The following is a 17,694-nucleotide window of genomic DNA, read 5'->3' as shown; positions in this document are numbered from 1 at the left end:
AATTCAGCAAGGAAACGTTATTTAGCAGTGGAATACAATGCCTGATCTACATGTCTCATCTACTTTCCTCCTCGTACAGATCAAACTCAAAGTGGTTCTGTGACGGGCCATGCCTCACGTCTGTCTGAGCAGAAAGGAACTGATGGAGGATCCTCATATAGCCTTACTCAACTGTAGTCTCATAGCCATCGAGATACACCCGAGGCTCTCTGTTAGCTTTGCTGCAGACACCAAGGCTGGAGAGGAAACTCCATGCAGCATTAATGTCCCTCAGAAGAAAGGGAAGCGTAAAGAGGTGAAAGTGAGCTGTCTTTCCATTCAAATCAACAGTAAAGTTGACAAATCAAAGATCTATAAGTGTCCAGTAATGTGGCCAAACTGTCCAGGTACAAATGACATCTTTTTTTTCTTGACAGGTTCCTGCCAACATTCTTTCCAAGCAGGATTTTTTTTTAACTTTGGCCAAATATTTGAGAAAATACTGAGTATTATGGAAGGTAATTTATTAATGTTTTTTATTATTTTGCACGTTTCGGATGAAAAATGTCTGGCAATTGTTAGAGCACCCTTAAATACATATAAAATGCAAAACAGGCAATGTTGACGCTCATGGGTAAGAGGAACGTTTTCTATCCAGTCAACAGAGGGCGCAACAGGAAACGTGCATATGTTACCAACTTCCGCTTACTCGCTTAAACTTCCGCCGGCGGTCTTTTTCTTCCTCTTCTACCAGGCCGTTTCAACATGGTGGGTCCTTTATTATAGTTTGGGTTTCTGTATCCGTCTTAATCCTTCGTTTTAGATAAGTAATATGTTGCAGTATTATAACGGTTATAATCGGGCTCTCAAACGCCTCTACTGTGTTGTTACATTTTTGCTGTCTGTGATTTGTAGATTTTTTTTTTAATTTTTTTAGCCGACATTGGCGAGTTGCTAATGGAAGAGCCATAGTGATGCAACTTGCCCCCCTGTGTAACGGGCCGGGAATTCACATTTTGTCAATATGTGCTGATCGGAAAATAAGCTAAATTGGTGAACCTGAGATATTGTATTGTCAGGGAGTTCATTAAGGAAGTTTCCTTTCAGAAAGTAGCGCCCCAGTAATCTTCACAGGGAAGCTAACGTTGGCGTTAGCTTACCTTTAACGACTGAAGCTAACGTCTAGTTTTTACAAATGGGCAAATCTATAAATTGCGAGACGACGTTAAACAACGTACCGGCAATTAGCGTAACTAACGAAATTACTGCACGCGAAATTTCTTTTGCTAAAAGAAATGTTGGACTTGAGGGGTAGATATTTTGTGCTGTTTTTCGAAATATTTGTTAGCTATGGTGTGGACTGATTAATTGTAGCCATTGGAATAATGTCTTTCCCCCTAAGTTTTGGTTGTAAATTCTATGTTTGGTTTGCAGTGAAGGCTCAAACAACCTGTCATGTCCACTCATGAGTTTTATCGTGATATTTTTCGGGTGGCTCTAGGGACGAGTCAGGACTAAGACTGTAAAGAAGGCCGCCCGGGTCATCATTGAGAAGTACTACACTCGCCTGGGGAATGACTTCCACACCAACAAGAGAGTGTGTGAGGAGATCGCCATCATTCCCAGCAAGAAGCTCCGCAACAAGATTGCTGGGTCAGTCTAATCCTTTGACAGGTGATGCAGTTGGCAAATGAACGGCCTGTCTTTCCCTGTATCGAAAGTGACTATGGTGTGACTGTTGCCAGGTCATTGATAGTACAGGGATATTGAGCTGAGAGCATTTCCCGTGTTTGTTGGAATATTCCTGTCAAACCCTGTATCTCTCAAACATTCAATCATAGTATGTCATCTTACTGCATTGAATATCATAGGTTGTGTTTGCTGATGTGTGATTTTTGTACAGGTATGTGACCCATCTGATGAAGCGGATCCAGAGAGGCCCAGTCAGAGGCATCTCCATCAAGCTACAGGAGGAGGAGAGGGAGAGGCGAGACAACTACGTCCCAGAGGTCAGAAACAATCCAGTCTTTTAAATACATTCTAAATAATAGGGAGCAACCTAGAGGACAGGAGGATAATGTGGAGAGAGGTAAGGGTGATGAGACAGTTTAAGGTTAACACATCTCTGTTTTGTGATTTTCTGATAGGCCTAATAGGCTAGGATTATACAGAATCATCACTGAATTGACTGAATGCATCCTGTTTTTGTTAGTTTGTGGCATGGTTTATAGGAAGTGGACTAAGCCAGGTGACTCGACTACTGTAACAGTGTCTTTATAATTAAAATCGATCACAAAGCTGCAACTGATTCAGAATGCTGGTGCTTGAGTCTCAAAGACCGACTAAGTGGCTCGCATCACTCCAGTTATGAGGTCTTTACACTGGTTTCCTGTCTGTGTCAAAGAATTGATTTTAAAATACTGCTCTTCGTTTATTTTATTTATTTTCAAAATTTGTTTCTAGTTTTTCCCCTTATCCCACCCGATTAACCCAATGGCATATGGCCGGAACTCTTGTCGAATAACGGCTCACGTTTCCACAGGAAGGAGATAGTCGTAACACCAGCTTCCTTCAAACTCATGTCGGCTGCTCTCGCTATTTTACACGCTGAAGCCTCGCATGGATTGCATTACCTGCAGGCTGCGAAGGAGATGTAGGGAGAATGCTTTCGGTTGCTTGGCTACAGGCACCCGGATGGGCCAGAGGGGTCGCTGGAGAACGACAAGTCCCCAAACACTACACCGATCTACACCCACTATTCCCCGGGTAAGGGTGGCCTAATGAATGCCTTACCCCGTGGATGCTCTGGCCGTGGCCGGTTACGGTGAGTCTGGGATACGAACCTCCCAGGCACATGACGAGCGGATTGCAAGAATTGCAGTTTATTCCGCTCGGCCATCAGAGCGGCCTGCTCTTGGTTTATAAAGCACTGAATGGTTTGAGGCCAAAATAACATTTCTGATCTTCTACTATGTCATCAACCATCCAGACCTCAGATTCTCAGGGATAGTAGGGCTGACCATTGCCATGGTAATCAACAACAAAATCCGAACCCCCCCCCCATACGACACGGGTGTGTGTGTGTGTGAGAAAAAACTGCATGATGGAGCCAACAGGATAGCAAAAAAAAAAAAAAAAACCACACACACACACAAAAAAACTACAGGACAATGGATTGCTATTTTGATGGTGTGTTTACAGGGGGGGAATTGGTTGTTTTATATAATTATGTTCAGTAATACACACCACTTAGTCAACATGGTTTTACTTGGTGTGGAAAAAAAAACGGCTACCTAATTATTTTAACTTTGGACAGCAGTATCATCTGCCATTGTCAGCATAATTTGCCAGTGTCGTCTGATTTTACATCCTGCTCTCATCCACAATAACGACATCCGGTGTCAACATGAACACAGCATGCAAGGACTTGTCTCTTCTATGCCCAATGCAACATCGTAGAATGACTTGGAGCTAGTTTGGCAAGATGTCCACAAAATCAAGTGTCTAGAGTGACATCAAAATTTATGAAGCTAATCCCCAAAAAGCTGAGTGGCAGCAAACATGAGCAATTTAGCATTTATAGTCTTAAGGCTGTAAATCTATAATATAATTGCCTTGTTGCAAAAATGTGCTATACACATAAATTTGCCTTGCCATTGTTTGCCTTTAACCTTGTTGGCGACAGTGCAGGGCTCTAAAGATGGAGGTGTCTTTCTGTTGGTGTGTCAGTCTGTTCACCAATGTGGTCACACGGGGTTTAAGGAACTGTACCTATTACGGCCACTAAATGGCCTGACTGGAGCTTCGCACAGACTCCTATGCAGTCTGCCTGCATTTGAGCTGTGCTTCACTAAACAATGAGAACAGAAAATATTCAAAGTGAAACTCATTGTTGAAAAGCCTGTATGTAGAAAATCTTATTCAGCAAATCCCAGTTATCAGCATTGTTCTTGTTAAGTATTTATCAAACCAATGAGTGAGACGTGGCTGATTGCCTAAATGTACAAAAACTTTGTTTCCAGTGAATTTCAATGTGTTAACTCGTAATGAAGTATGGGCTAGGCATCTGGGTAGCGAGAAGGGATGTGGTGGGAAACAGTGCTAGTGGGGCTGTACATCAAACTGATGTAGTGAGCATGGAGATTAGCTTGAATTAAAAAGCCAGTGAAAGCCCTTTTGGCAGCAAGTTTGCTGAAGTGAAAGCGTCCTCGATCGGACACTGAATACCTATCAGCTCCAGGGGTGCCTCTGTAGAGCTCTCCCCTGACATCGTTGTAGAGAGACATGGGCGACTTTCCCTGCAAGGTTCAGTAAAGGGTTATAGTATTGTAGTTGACTTATCAGTAGGTCTTGGAGCAAGAAAGCTTACAATAATTCACCATGTATTGATGTTTGTCTCTGAATGGAAAGTGACTATGGTGAGACTACTGCCAAGTCATTGATTACATTTACAGTCACCCCAAAATTAGCCTGATCAAGATGATGATCTTTGAGACAGTCATGTAAATGGAGTTTTGATTTACTGAGGCCAAATAAGGTTTTAGCTAAAGGAAGCATATTTGGATTAAACTGAAATATTTTGGTGATACAAAAATTGAATTAATTGTCTATAGTGCTCTTCTAGCTGCAACAGCCACTTGATGCGCCTTATAATTAATGCCTCACATTCACCCACGTGCACACACTCATACACTGATAGTGGTGTCATGTAAGGTAACATCCAGCTCATTAGAAGTACATGGGGGTTAGGTGTCTTGCATGTGGGTGGGTGGCCCAGTGGTTAGCACTGTTGCCTCACAGCAAGAAGGTCCTGGGTTCGAACCCCAGGCTGTCGCAGGTCCTTTCTGTATGGAGTTTGCATGTCCTCCCCGTGTCTGTAGGGGTTTCCTCCGGGTGCTCTGATTTCCTCCCACCATCAAAAAGACATGCATGTTAGGGTTAATACCCCTGACCAAGGCAATGGAAAGAAGAACTGGAGTTGGACCCCAGGCGCTGCAGCTACCCACTGCTCCTATACAATGGGATGGGTTAAATGCAGAAAAAAATTTCATTGTAACCTACAATGACAAAATACAGTGGCTTTCTTCTTTTAGCTCAGTGACACCTCAACATTTTCGTCAGGGGGAGCTGAGGATTGAATTGGCAACCTTCCTGCTCCTGTTACTGAACCACCTGGTCTGCCTCCTGAGCATACTGCCCCCCCCCCCATTACTACTACAACTTTCAGCTGTTCCCATTAGGGGTCGCCACAGCGGATCATCCATTTCCATTTCTTCCTGTCGTCTGCATCTTCCTCTGTCACACCAGCCACCCTCACCACATCTGTAAACCTCCTATTTAGCCTTCCTCTTTTCCTCTTCCCTGGCAGCTCCTTATTCAGTGTCCTTCTCCCAATATATCCAGCATCTCTCCTCCACACATGTCCAAGCCATCTCAATCTTGCCTCTCTTGCCTTGATACTGCACCCCCCCCCCCATTATTTGGGTTAAAGGCTGATAGGACATCTAGAAACCATCGCAAGAATTCTCTGTCAGAGATTTTGCAACACTTGCTGCCATATGACAAGTGACAAAGATGAAGCTGTTAATTCAGAGAGTGACAAGTTCTCAGCACATTGAAACTGTCCTTGTACTCAATATTCTCATGAAAAATTACATGGGTGCAGCGGAAATATTGGCAGTGACTTTAAAAACAGAAAGGAGCACTAGCATTAAGGGCATGCTATAGAAGAGGTATTTAATATCAACCATTGATCTGTCAGGAAATGGGTCTCTGACTGGGCATCCTCTGCAACGGTCGGAAATGAGATTGTTGGTGTTGAAACCAAAACCTTTAGTTTCTGATCGGTAGATAACCGTTTTCTGTCTGTCACAGGAATTTACATATTTAATGTTAACTCTGCAGAGTGAGTGTTGTTTCAGATGATGAATAAAAGACTAGCTGGAGATTAAAGAGAGACTGACATGCCCTTTCTGAACACATTTTTTAACATTGGGGGTTTGAATCATAACCGAAAATAGGTGTGGTTTTATGAATTCAAAGCTATTGGCTAATGTCTTCCTGGGTGTTTGTGTGGGTGGAGCTCGGTACCGCTTGTCACTTGCTGTAGAAAAAAATGGTGGTAGGCCTACGGCACGGCAGTGCAATACAACTTGGCGAATAATATGTTCGATGATACAAATAACTGTTAGATTGATAGATATCAATACGTTGTAGTAAGATCGATAATAGAGTCTCAGCAAAATAGCACAAACTCGAGCCAAGTGGCTAGCAGGAGGGAGTGAAAAAACGGCTTCTCCATGGTTTTATAGCATCTCGCTACGGACACACCCTATATGCAAATTGACTGGTGTCTGTATCCACTGGCACAATTTGTCATTTGACACCATCTACAGTTAATCACAGATCTCTCTCGAGTGGCCGTAGACACGCTGTTTTGGCCACTGAATTTCTCTGTGGTCACATTCCAACTCGAAACATAGCCTGTGAATAGGAATTTTCAGATTTTGATGTCAGTATTACTTTAACCTCTTATGCCCATGTCTGTCCAGGTGTCTGCTCTTGACCAGGAGTTGATTGAGGTGGATCCTGACACCAAGGAGATGCTGAAGCTGCTGGTAAGTGTCTGGTTTAGTTGGAGCAGAATGCTATAATGTTGTCTGTCTTAGGCTTAGGGCTGGGCGATATAGCTGAAAAATGAATCATGATTAACTGTTTCGTTTCGGTCGATATTGATAATTATTCATTTTTAATTACCTATTTTTAATAAAGGCCAGGAGAAAAAATGTTGAATTTAACCACTTTATTTTGAATTTAACTGCCTTACTTTGAATGTAGATTGAGACTGACAGACATGTTGCGTACTCCATAGGGTGATACAGGGTTTGAGAGTGCGACCAAAATTTTTAAGAGTGCGACTGGAAAAAATTATAGGTCGCACTGGTGCATCCGATGCTGCTCGGGTGACCGCTGAAATCTCTTTCGCAAGCGCAGCATCTCTCTGTGTTCTCCTGATGGTATCGTGGTCTAAACCAATAAGAGACAGAGCTCGGGTGGGTCCTTGCCTCTGATTGGCTGTGGTCCTTTTCACTGCTCTAAGTAGTGTCTGTTCAAAAAATGCGAGCAGGCTGAGCGCCAGAGAACTTGAACGGGAAAATAATAGCCTATAGGTCTACGCCAGCGTTTCTCCAACCTCTCCTGGAGGACCACTTGTCCTGCATGGTTTAGATCAGCGTTTCTCAAACCTCTCCTGGAGGACCACTTGTCCTGCATGTTTTAGATCTCTCCCTGCTCCAACACAGCTGATTTAAATGATCAACTCGTTATGAGCTCCCGAAGCTGCCTGATAACAAAACTGATCATTTAAATCAGCTGTGTTGGAGCAGGGAGAGATCTACACCATGCAGGACAAGTGGTCCTCCAGGAGAGGTTGGAGAAACGCTGGTCTACGCGACAAAACGGGTGAAAATGAAGAGAGGTAGAGCCATTGAACGTTTTTTCATTAAAAGCACAAACACTTTTATTTGGAAATGTTTAAATGTTCAATTTAAGCTCAGTGTAGCACTTTAAACACTTTATTTTTCTTTATATATTCTTCATATATATATATATATATACACTCACCGGCCACGTTATTAGGCACACCTGTCCAACTGCTCGTTAACGCAAATTTCTAATCAGCCAATCACATGGCAGCAACTCAATGCATTTAGGCATGCAGACATGGTCAAGACGATCTGCTGCAGTTCAAACCGAGCATCAGAATAGGGAAGAAAGGTGATTGAAGTGACTTTGAACGTGGCATGGTTGTTGGTGCCAGACGGGCTGGTCTGAGTAGTTCAGAAACTGCTGATCTACTGGGATTTTCACGCACAACCATCTCTAGGGTTTACAGAGAGTGGTCCGAAAAAGAGAAAATATCCAGTGAGCGGCAGTTCTGTGGGCGAAAATGCCTTGTTGATGCCAGAAGTCAGAGGAGAATGGCCAGACTGGTTCGAGCTGATAGAAAGGCAATAGTAACTCAAATAACCACTCATTACAACCGAGGTATGCAGAAGAGCATCTCTGAATGCACAACACGTCGAACCTTGAGGCAGATGGGCTACAGCAGCAGAAGACCACACTGGGTGCCACTCCTGTCAGCTAAGAACAGGAAACTGAGGCTACAATTCACACAGGCTCACCAAAATTGGACGAAAGCATGGATCCATCCTGCCTTATATCAACGGTTCAGGCTGGTGGTGGTGGTGTAATGGTGTGGGGGATATTTTCTTGGCACACTTTGGGCCCCTTAGTATCAATTGAGCATCGTGTCAACGCCACAGCCTACCTGAGTATTGTTGCTGACCATGTCCATCCCTTTATGACCACAGTGTTCCCATCTTCTGATGGCTACTTCGAGCAGGATAACGCGCCATGTCATAAAGCTCGAATCATCTCAGACTGGTTTCTTGAACATGACAATGAGTTCACTGTACTCAAATGGCCTCCACAGTCACCAGATCTCAATCCAATAGAGCACCTTTGGGATGTGGTGGACCGGGAGATTCGCATCATGGATGTGCAGCCGACAAATCTGCAGCAACTGCGTGATGCTATCATGTCAATATGGACCAAACTCTCCGAGGAATGTTTCCAATACCTTGTTGAATCCATGCCACGAAGGATTAAGGCAGTTCTGAAGGCAAAAGGGGGTCCAACCCGGTACTAGCAAGGTGTACCTAATAAAGTGGCCAGTGAGTGTGTGTGTGTGTGTGTGTGTGTGTGTATATATATATATATATATATATATATATATATATATATACACTACTGTTCAAAAGTTTGGGATCACCCAAACAATTTTGTGTTTTCCATGAAAAGTCACACTTATTCACCACCATATGTTGTGAAATGAATAGAAAATAGAGTCAAGACATTGACAAGGTTAGAAATAATGATTTGTATTTGAAATAAGATTTTTTTTACATCAAACTTTGCTTTCGTCAAAGAATCCTCCATTTGCAGCAATTACAGCATTGCAGACCTTTGGCATTCTAGCTGTTAATTTGTTGAGGTAATCTGGAGAAATTGCACCCCACGCTTCCAGAAGCAGCTCCCACAAGTTGGATTGGTTGGATGGGCACTTCTTGCGTACCATACGGTCAAGCTGCTCCCACAACAGCTCAATGGGGTTCAGATCTGGTGACTGCGCTGGCCACTCCATTACCGATAGAATACCAGCTGCCTGCTTCTGCTCTAAATAGTTCTTGCACAATTTGGAGGTGTGTTTAGGGTCATTGTCCTGTTGTAGGATGAAATTGGCTCCAATCAAGCGCTGTCCACTGGGTATGGCATGGCGTTGCAAAATGGAGTGATAGCCTTCCTTATTCAGAATCCCTTTTACCCTGTACAAATCTCCCACCTTACCAGCACCAAAGCAACCCCAGACCATCACATTACCTCCACCATGCTTAACAGATGGCGTCAGGCATTCTTCCAGCATCTTTTCATTTGTTCTGCGTCTCACAAACGTTCTTCTTTGTGATCCAAACACCTCAAACTTGGATTCATCCGTCCACAACACTTTTTTCCAGTCTTCCTCTGTCCAATGTCTGTGTTCTTTTGCCCATCTTAATCTTTTTCTTTTATTGGTCAGTCTCAGATATGGCTTTTTCTTTGCCACTCTGCCCTGAAGCCCAGAATCCCGCAGCCGCCTCTTCACTGTAGATGTTGACACTGGTGTTTTGCGGGTACTATTTAATGAAGATGCCAGTTGGGGACCTGTGAGGCGTCTGTTTCTCAAACTAGAGACTCTAATGTACTTCTCTTCTTGCTCAGTTGTGCAACGCGGCCTCCCACTTCTTTTTCTACTCTGGGTTAGAGCCTGTTTGTGCTGTCCTCTGAAGGGAGTAGTACACACCGGTGTAGGAAATCTTCAATTTCTTAGCAATTTCTCGCATGGAATAGCCTTCATTTCTAAGAACAAGAATAGACTGTCGAGTTTCAGATGAAAGTTCTCTTTTTCTGGCCATTTTGAGCGTTTAATTGACCCCACAAATGTGATGCTCCAGAAACTCAATCTGCTCAAAGGAAGGTCAGTTTTGTAGCTTCTGTAACGAGCTAAACTGTTTTCAGATGTGTGAACATGATTGCACAAGGGTTTTCTAATCATCAATTAGCCTTCTGAGCCAATGAGCAAACACATTGTACCATTAGAACACTGGAGTGATAGTTGCTTGAAATGGGCCTCTATACACCTATGTAGATATTGCACCAAAAAGCAGACATTTGCAGCTAGAATAGTCATTTACCACATTAGCAATGTATAGAGTGTATTTCTTTAAAGTTAAGACTAGTTTAAAGTTATCTTCATTGAACAGTACAGTGCTTTTCCTTCAAAAATATGGACATTTCAATGTGATCCCAAACTTTTGAACGGTAGTGTATATATATATATTGTGTTTAAAATAAAGACAAGCTTTTTCTACACCTTATTGTTTTAAAAAATCATTCACATTATATGACAGAAGAGCGATAAAAAGGAGACCTTTTGGTCTTAAAGGCTACGCAATGAAAAATGTGGGTACACCTAAATTTTGTGCTGGTGCTCCTAAAAAAAAAGTTAGGCGCACCAGTGCAACCAGTGCAAAAAGTTAGTGTAGAGCCCTGTGATAGCAGCTATTCTCACTCTTGGTCGGGACGGTGTTCCTGCACAGCTTACACAGAGTTGTATTCTGATATTGGTCACACCTTTAAAAAAACAAAACAGCATACTGGCGAGCTGACCTGTCTTTTATCAACAATTTCTTCGCCATCTGCACTCATTTTCTCACTCCATGCATTTTCTATTGTCACATCAGTGGCAATACCGAACAACACACCTGTTAAATGATTGGCTGTTTGCGCATCACGCATAGCCCGCTTCATTAAGGGATATGATAGGCTGTTTATGAGCCAGGGAGGGAGCACAGGTTTTCGTTATGCGCTTTCACAGTGGTTTGCATTTAATGCGTTTAAGTGAAACTACTTAACAATTTTCTTAGTGCTATTGATGAAGTGGCTATCACCGGTGCATATCGCTATCATTTCATTGCCCAGACCTACTTAGGCATCTGAGTAAATCCCTCGGGCCTTTGGAAATGTTGTTTTTATGTAATCTCCATATTAAGGTGTAATTATTCACTAGCTCAATACTCATTGCCTCCAGGCCAGAGTTCTTAACGTCTTACTTAATAATACAAGTTGGTTCTTAATGAACTGCATTCAAGGTCTGATGATACATTTTAAGGTGGAGAGCAAAACCGAATGGCCTGATTTTAGGTTGCTTCGAACCGATTAGTTTCCCTGATTATCTTGTAGTATAATGTATTTACAGATTCAATCTCTAGCCCTCCCGATCTACTTGCAAGCCATTCAGGACCATTCCAATAACATCAAACATGTTTGATAGTTAACGATTTATAACCCTGAGAGCGAAGCTGATGGAGAACTCAAAAGCAAGCAAAGAAATCTATCCTTATGTGTGCAGTTTCCGACATTTTCAATATCAATTGGGGTTTGATAAGTCATCTAGTGTGTGCCTAGCCTTAGAATTATGGTTTCCAAACTGGTCCATGTGTACCATATTTTTTTGTTGTGCCAGTTATTCCAGCCTATCGAGCAGGTTTTAGGGCTGGAAGGCTAATAATAAGACTTGAATCAGTGGGGTCACCAGCCATTAAACCAAAAAAAATTTTGTGCCACTTTCTTGTACTATAGGACTGTTGGCCTAATTTCATACTGGCTGCATTCCAAGTCACTTTCATCTCTATTTCGGCTTGCATGTTTTGCCTCTTCTGTATTGAAGAACAATACCACTTGAGTTTCTCAATAATGAGCCTATGTGATAGAATGTGTTGCTTTTCCAGCAGACTACATGGCAGCCTCCTAGTGGCGTTAGAATAGCAAAACAAAAACAACTTTGTCATAGATAGCTAAATATGCCTGAAACGTTGGTTAAGGGCTCTCAATATTACAAGCTACCAACCCATGTATGTATTTGTTGCATCTTTTATCCTTTTACTTCAGTACAAAAAGATTGAAAAGTTTTCTAATTTATCTTGAAGCTATATTCGCTAAGATCTACATGCAAACGGATGTCCCTTTTGATTTTTTTTTTTTACATTTTTTTTTTTATTGCTGGTGTGTTTGACAATAGCTGATGACATATTGAAGTCACGAACACCTTGATAGTTCTCTTAATGGTTACTGTTATGTAGGACTTTCCCTATAAAATGACTGTATAGCATTTTACATGGGCATTATAGTAGATGAATGTGTAAGAATAAGGCAGGTGGCAGTGAGTTTAAAGGAGCCAAGTTGTAGCAAACAATTATATACGGCAGAAATAAACTTCGCTCCTACGGTCTTGGTGACACCTTGCCTTTTTTTACATTTTCAGAGTAATGTTTGTTAGTTTTCAATTACACAAGAAAAAAAGGAGGTTTTATAAAAAAAAACAGCTATTTACTAATACTTTATATTTATGCAACACTCAACTTCATGTTCATCAAAGTGTTTTACTTGGTATGAAGAGCAAGCCTAAATTGAGATTGTTTTCCAAACTATTGTTAAAACCACATATTGAAAATCTTGCCCCAAAGGTGCTTTAAATACATGTAAGGTAGTCACTGAGAGCAGACATCATGACGAGGGTATAAGATGGGTGGGCTATAATCATCATTCCCATGGTAGTTCTTTTGTCAAATATTCCTTCAGTTCTGCAGTTTTTGCTGAGATAAATGGCTTTCTATTGACAGTCTGTAGTTGTTCAACGTTGAAGGTCATACTTAACCGTAAATAGCTAAGAAACTATAGATTTCTTTAAATGGGCTTTATTACTGCCTTCAGAGAAAAGACAGTACTTGCTCTGATGAGGAAGGGAGAGGTGGAAGACCAACATGCACCCTTCAAGAGGACAAACATTAAACTGTCCACCTTCTTTGGTCACTGTTTAACCAGTTCTCAACTGATGGCAGAGCTCAATGGCAGTAGTAAATGCCATAAAAAGACATTTTAGGTTTCTTATCTAGTTGATGAAAATAATTAACTTTCACCTCTTAACACAACTACAGACTGACATGCTTCAACAGAAAGCTGTTCAGAGATTCCTTTGCAAGAACTACAAAGCTGAAGGAGCTTACCTTGGTAATAAAGATTCCATCCATTTTATACCCTTGTAATTTCATCACTCATCAGTGGCTACTTTCATGTTTTTATACCACCTTTGGGGAATATGATTTTCAATCGAACAATAGTTTGGAAAAGAGCTGTCGTACTTATTTAGCTGCTCTTCATACCAAGGAAAACACACAAAGCTGAGTGCTGCATAAATATAGCCAAAGTATTACTTTCATGTTAACCTTTCTGGGCATTTTTCCCCCCGTACTTGAAATCAAACATTACTCAGCAAATTAAAAGGAGCAAGGTATCCCCAAACTTTTATTGGGCACAAGCTCTTGGAAGATCAAAAGATGAACATCCATACCTAAGACCCAGGTTTCAGCCTTGTTTACTAGTTTGATGACGTTACTGACACAACAACACTGGCAACTCTTGTTTAATTTCAAATGCTTCGCTGGGGTTTCAAGTGGTGAAACGAGTCTAATTACCAATATCACCACAGGTAAATGGAAAAAGGTCAAGCAAAACAACAGAATCTAACTTTAGTGGCGGTGGTGTGATGTTGGTAATAAGAGAACCGTGAATAAACGGACTGTGCTCTGTCAACCACAGCAGGAAATGAAATCATTTGGCCAAGGCATGTGTTTGGTTTAGGCTTAATTTTGATCCTAGGAGACAGGTTCTTGTTTTCCTAGATGTAGAACAAAATTCTGTCTAAACACGCATGCCCCCCCCCCTTTTTTTTTTTTAAATTTTTTTAAATAGACTACTTTGAACAGGCTGAATGGAAATAGGCTGGCCTCAGTTGATAGTGGTACATACAGGTTTGCATAAATTGTAGTTTTGTTTTTTGCTTTAGTTTCTCGTGATTTCTGGGTTTTTTTTGTTTTGTTTATATTTTTATAGCCATTGGTTTCAGACATTTTATGAACCTGTATCGAAAGTGACTATGGTGTCTGTTGCCAGGTCATTGATAGTACAGGAATATTAAAACTGGCAGCATTTCCCGTGTTTGTTGGAATATTAATTCCTGTCAAACCCTGACGCTTTCAGACATCTTAAACCTGAACAGTGTATTGTGTTATGATGTGTGGCTGCTGATATTTTGAGTCCAGATGCCAGAGTGGGCCTTGACTCTATGTCTCTTCCACAGGACTTTGGCAGCCTATCCAACCTGCAGGTCACACAGCCCACTGTCGGAATGAACTTCAAGCAGCCCAGAGGAGTGTAGGCGTCTGTAATATATATAACTGGCTAATAAAACATTTTGAAAAATATCCTGTCCAACGAATGTTGATTTTTGAAGATGAGTTGTCTAGATCTCTGTCTACCTACAGACCGACTCACTCCTAGTTTATTTTTTTCATGTTATGTCAGGATGGTTAAGTGCCCTGACAGAACATCAATAGTAACTCCTCAGAAATGTTTGAATTTATTGATCACAATGTAGGTTTTACAAATGGTAGGGATATGCTGGTGGGGGGGGGGGGGGGCTGCACAACATTGACATAAGACATTGACATCAGATTGCATAACAGTCTGCACCACAAATGAATGAATGACCCGTTTGCTCAGGTTGGGTTGTTTCAGCAGCATGCAGGGCTGGTTTGTAAGGGAACCCGGATCGTGTTGGCGATGACGTAAGGGATAATGCACAGCGAGCCGGTCATTATTGGGAAACTTACCTTTCGCCTCGGGGTCCTGCATCACCCTGTTGGGGTTTATTTCGCAATAATGACCGGTTCGCTGTACATTATACCGCCTATTATTACACAATTCAATAAAATCCCAACAATTTGACAAAACATTGATTTTAAAAATGATTTTATAGTTCCGCTAAAAATAGTTCGTTAGTGAGTAGAACTGCGTCGATAGCAACGGACTGCTATTCAGAAATAACAGACCGTAGAATACCGTAATTGGCCAATCAGAATCGAGTATATATATACATATATATATATTATAAAAAAAGCCTTGTAATAACACTGAATGACCTTTATTGATTCCGTGACTCGGCTGCTACTGTAGCCTGTCAACACTTAAAACAACCAGCATTTAAAGGTGTAAAATCTTCCTGGACTTTGTCCTTATCGGTCTAAGACTTGATTTGACACGGCTTGTAAAGTGACTGCCATATCTCCGCCACTCATTATCTGATGAGGTTTGTTCGTCTGGATGATTCGTAAATTGCTGTTAAAATGGTCCACTGAACACAAAGATACCAACACGGCCATCTCCACCACAACGAATCGGAAAATGTGTTTTACGCCTGTGTTTTAATATGATTGAACTACGAGCCCAAGACTCACCGACACTACTAAATACTTCAGAGAACTTCTATTCCGGTTAGAATTGGTCACTTAGCTTCTTCTCGAAGCTGCGGGTGACGATCGCGTCCGTAAAGGACTTTCCAAAGCAAGTCTAAGGAGTTTTCCATCTGTCCCCTCAGTTTGAGGGTCCCTCACTTAGCATGATCACTTCGACCACAACATCATATCCACAAACTAATGAATACACCAAACAATTCACCGGTAAGGCGTCGATTTGATTAAATAAGATGTAAAAAGCTAAAATAAACAGACCATTTAAAAAGCAGGATAAAACGGTTTTATTTAACGTAGACACATCAGTTGATAACAATAGGGCCTTGGAATGACTCGGGCTCGAAAGTGACGTTTCCTATGCTACATACCACAGCGTCGATCATATGATAGTACATAACATTTTATTTGTTCATACAAACTTGCACTCATTTGTGTTCACAGGCACTTCAGAAGGAAGAAGTTGCAAAACGCTCCCCGTGGACAGTCGCACATTTTACCGATCCGCGAACCTTTGCGGACGGCGCAGTGCTCTCCCATGTCGCACTGGAAAGAAGGAACAGCGGTTTACAGGGTACCCAGCGCTGCTTGTTTAGGGAACAAAAAAATCGACAAAACGTTATATTTGCATGCAAACACAACCTGCACAGAGCCGCCCCCCAACACATATACTGTAGTTTCCGTCGGGCTTAGAGACTTGTACTTACGGTAGGAACTTGTCCAAGTTTCTTCTCCCATGGATGAATTCTTTTCGTCTGCAGCTTTTCCAGCACCTCGTGTAGAGCCCCGAGCTGCGCGCGCGCACACACACACACACAGGATTGCAAGTTTGAACTCCTGGCATGCCGCACAAACGTGAAGCTTAATAAAGAGCGTCCACGAAAGAATATAGATTAAAAAAAAAACTGGACATATCGGTGTGTTTCACAGCGCAGCAGTAAAACTGCAGTGTAAAACACAATAACGCACCTGAACTTGACCAGAAGTTCAAAGCGCGCACTTTTGCGAACATGACAAATTCTTTAAACAAACTTCCGTTTTTTTCGTTGCAGCCCGGCGCGTGGCAAGCACTGGCTGAGAAGTAAAGTAGATAAAATAAATAGAATAAAATATAGAGGCTGCCTACCAGCCTCTTCTCGTTGGTAAGGTTGGGGTTTTGCTGGTAGAAGTCCTGCACGGCTCTGGTGTCCAGGTCGGCCTCCATGGCGGAGTCGCTGCTTTCAGCACCGCCGAGTGCGGACAGCAGCGCCGCGCACAGCACAGCTCGCGCCCACATGCCGGGCCGGTCCACGGTGCTGAGGGTCGGAGCCGTGGGGCTGTTGGGGCCGATGGAGAGACGGGAGAGCTGCGCCGCGTATCCTTCCTGTCCGGGGCTCGGCTGGTCTGCACCCGGCGGCTCTCCGCGGCTTTTAGGCCGTTCTGCGGCACTTTGATGTCGACTTCGCCCCGCCTCAAGCACTTTTTTTTTTTAATATCGTTTTGGGGCGGGGGGAGGCAGCCTCCACACCACACCAGTTAATTGCTGTTGTTCTGTCTGCTAGCTGGCTTTGGTTGAGTATGTGCGAGTTGCAGTCATGGGGAGTGGAGGCAAAAACCAAAACAAACAAACCCTAAATCTGTTGCAGTGTGGTTTAAATTCGGCGAAGGCTTGAAAAGAATCATGTAAAGAGCTCGTTTTCGCCCTGCGGACCGTAATGGGATATGTCATAACAGCGCGGCAGGGCGGGTCCATTCACTCCGACCTGAGAGTGACTTTATCGGGTGTTTGTTTTTCAGTGTCCGTCTTCGACAACTTCCGTCCAACTCGCTCCGACAGTTTGTCTCCCCCGAATCCAAAACGTGTCTCAGATGTCATCAGAATGGGTTCTTAGCGAGCGATTGACAAGATTATCAGATAAGAGACGACATATTGCGTCCAAAAGGTTTTTTTTGGGGGGGGGGCTACGTGGCAAACATATTTCAGACAAGAGGTTTTTTTTTCTCGGATTAAAATAGAAGCAAAGCAGCTCGTAGGTTTGCGGTAAAAATAAACCAGACAGATAAATCTCGTCAAACTAAAGCTAACGATTTAAATTCGAGCGCTTATTTTGTTTAGCGTGTAAATCATTGCAAAAGTGCCAGAAACACGTCTCGTGTATTTGCTATGCTAACAGACTTTACCGATTGGAATTAGTTCTCAAGTAAAATGGATCAAGAACAGTTTTGTATTGAAATAATTTGGCCGGCATTATACTACACAGACATTGTTGGT

At 42.4% G+C, this 17,694-nt stretch overlaps 2 protein-coding genes and 2 non-coding genes across 4 annotated transcripts; 3 read left to right on the top strand and 1 right to left on the bottom strand.

Moving 5' to 3' along the window:
* The first annotated feature begins 654 nt into the window (after nucleotides 1–654).
* Nucleotides 655–14,399, top strand: LOC130114029 (40S ribosomal protein S17). The gene is made up of 5 exons (XM_056281757.1): nucleotides 655–747; nucleotides 1,481–1,632; nucleotides 1,883–1,988; nucleotides 6,531–6,596; nucleotides 14,276–14,399. Exons 1-5 carry the CDS (start codon nucleotides 745–747, stop codon nucleotides 14,351–14,353), a joined length of 405 nt encoding a protein of 134 aa, XP_056137732.1. The 5' UTR covers nucleotides 655–744; the 3' UTR covers nucleotides 14,354–14,399.
* LOC130114878 (small nucleolar RNA SNORA71) lies at nucleotides 1,687–1,809 on the top strand. Its single transcript, XR_008810470.1, has one exon. It is a non-coding gene; the product is annotated as a small nucleolar RNA SNORA71 (small nucleolar RNA).
* LOC130114879 (small nucleolar RNA SNORA71) lies at nucleotides 14,053–14,178 on the top strand. The gene has a single exon (XR_008810471.1). It is a non-coding gene; the product is annotated as a small nucleolar RNA SNORA71 (small nucleolar RNA).
* A 1,321-nt stretch (nucleotides 14,400–15,720) lies between the features above and the next one.
* LOC130114030 (cocaine- and amphetamine-regulated transcript protein-like) lies at nucleotides 15,721–16,840 on the bottom strand. The gene is made up of 3 exons (XM_056281758.1): nucleotides 16,570–16,840; nucleotides 16,151–16,234; nucleotides 15,721–15,989 (listed from the first exon to the last, which is right to left on the bottom strand). The coding sequence occupies exons 1-3, from the start codon at nucleotides 16,717–16,719 to the stop codon at nucleotides 15,882–15,884; spliced, it is 342 nt and encodes a 113-aa protein (XP_056137733.1). The 5' UTR covers nucleotides 16,720–16,840; the 3' UTR covers nucleotides 15,721–15,881.
* Nucleotides 16,841–17,694: the final 854 nt, after the last annotated feature.

The sequence above is a fragment of the Lampris incognitus genome, chromosome 6 (genome assembly GCF_029633865.1).
Source record: "Lampris incognitus isolate fLamInc1 chromosome 6, fLamInc1.hap2, whole genome shotgun sequence".
Classification (NCBI taxonomy): Eukaryota; Metazoa; Chordata; class Actinopteri; order Lampriformes; family Lampridae; genus Lampris; species Lampris incognitus.
This window is presented reverse-complemented; position numbering and strand designations above follow the sequence as displayed.

Excerpts from the sequence above, each read along its gene's own strand:
- LOC130114029 (XM_056281757.1), top strand. Across the intron at positions 1,633-1,882 it reads CTCCGCAACAAGATTGCTGG|GTATGTGACCCATCTGATGA; the intron begins GTCAGTCTAATC and ends ATTTTTGTACAG. Across the intron at positions 1,989-6,530 it reads GAGACAACTACGTCCCAGAG|GTGTCTGCTCTTGACCAGGA; the intron begins GTCAGAAACAAT and ends ATGTCTGTCCAG.
- LOC130114030 (XM_056281758.1), bottom strand. The coding sequence starts at position 16,719 with ATGTGGGCGCGAGCTGTGCTGTGCGCGGCGCTGCTGTCCGCACTCGGC. Across the intron at positions 16,235-16,569 it reads TTACCAACGAGAAGAGGCTG|CTCGGGGCTCTACACGAGGT; the intron begins GTAGGCAGCCTC and ends GCGCGCGCGCAG. Across the intron at positions 15,990-16,150 it reads AACTTGGACAAGTTCCTACC|TGCGACATGGGAGAGCACTG; the intron begins GTAAGTACAAGT and ends CCTTCTTTCCAG.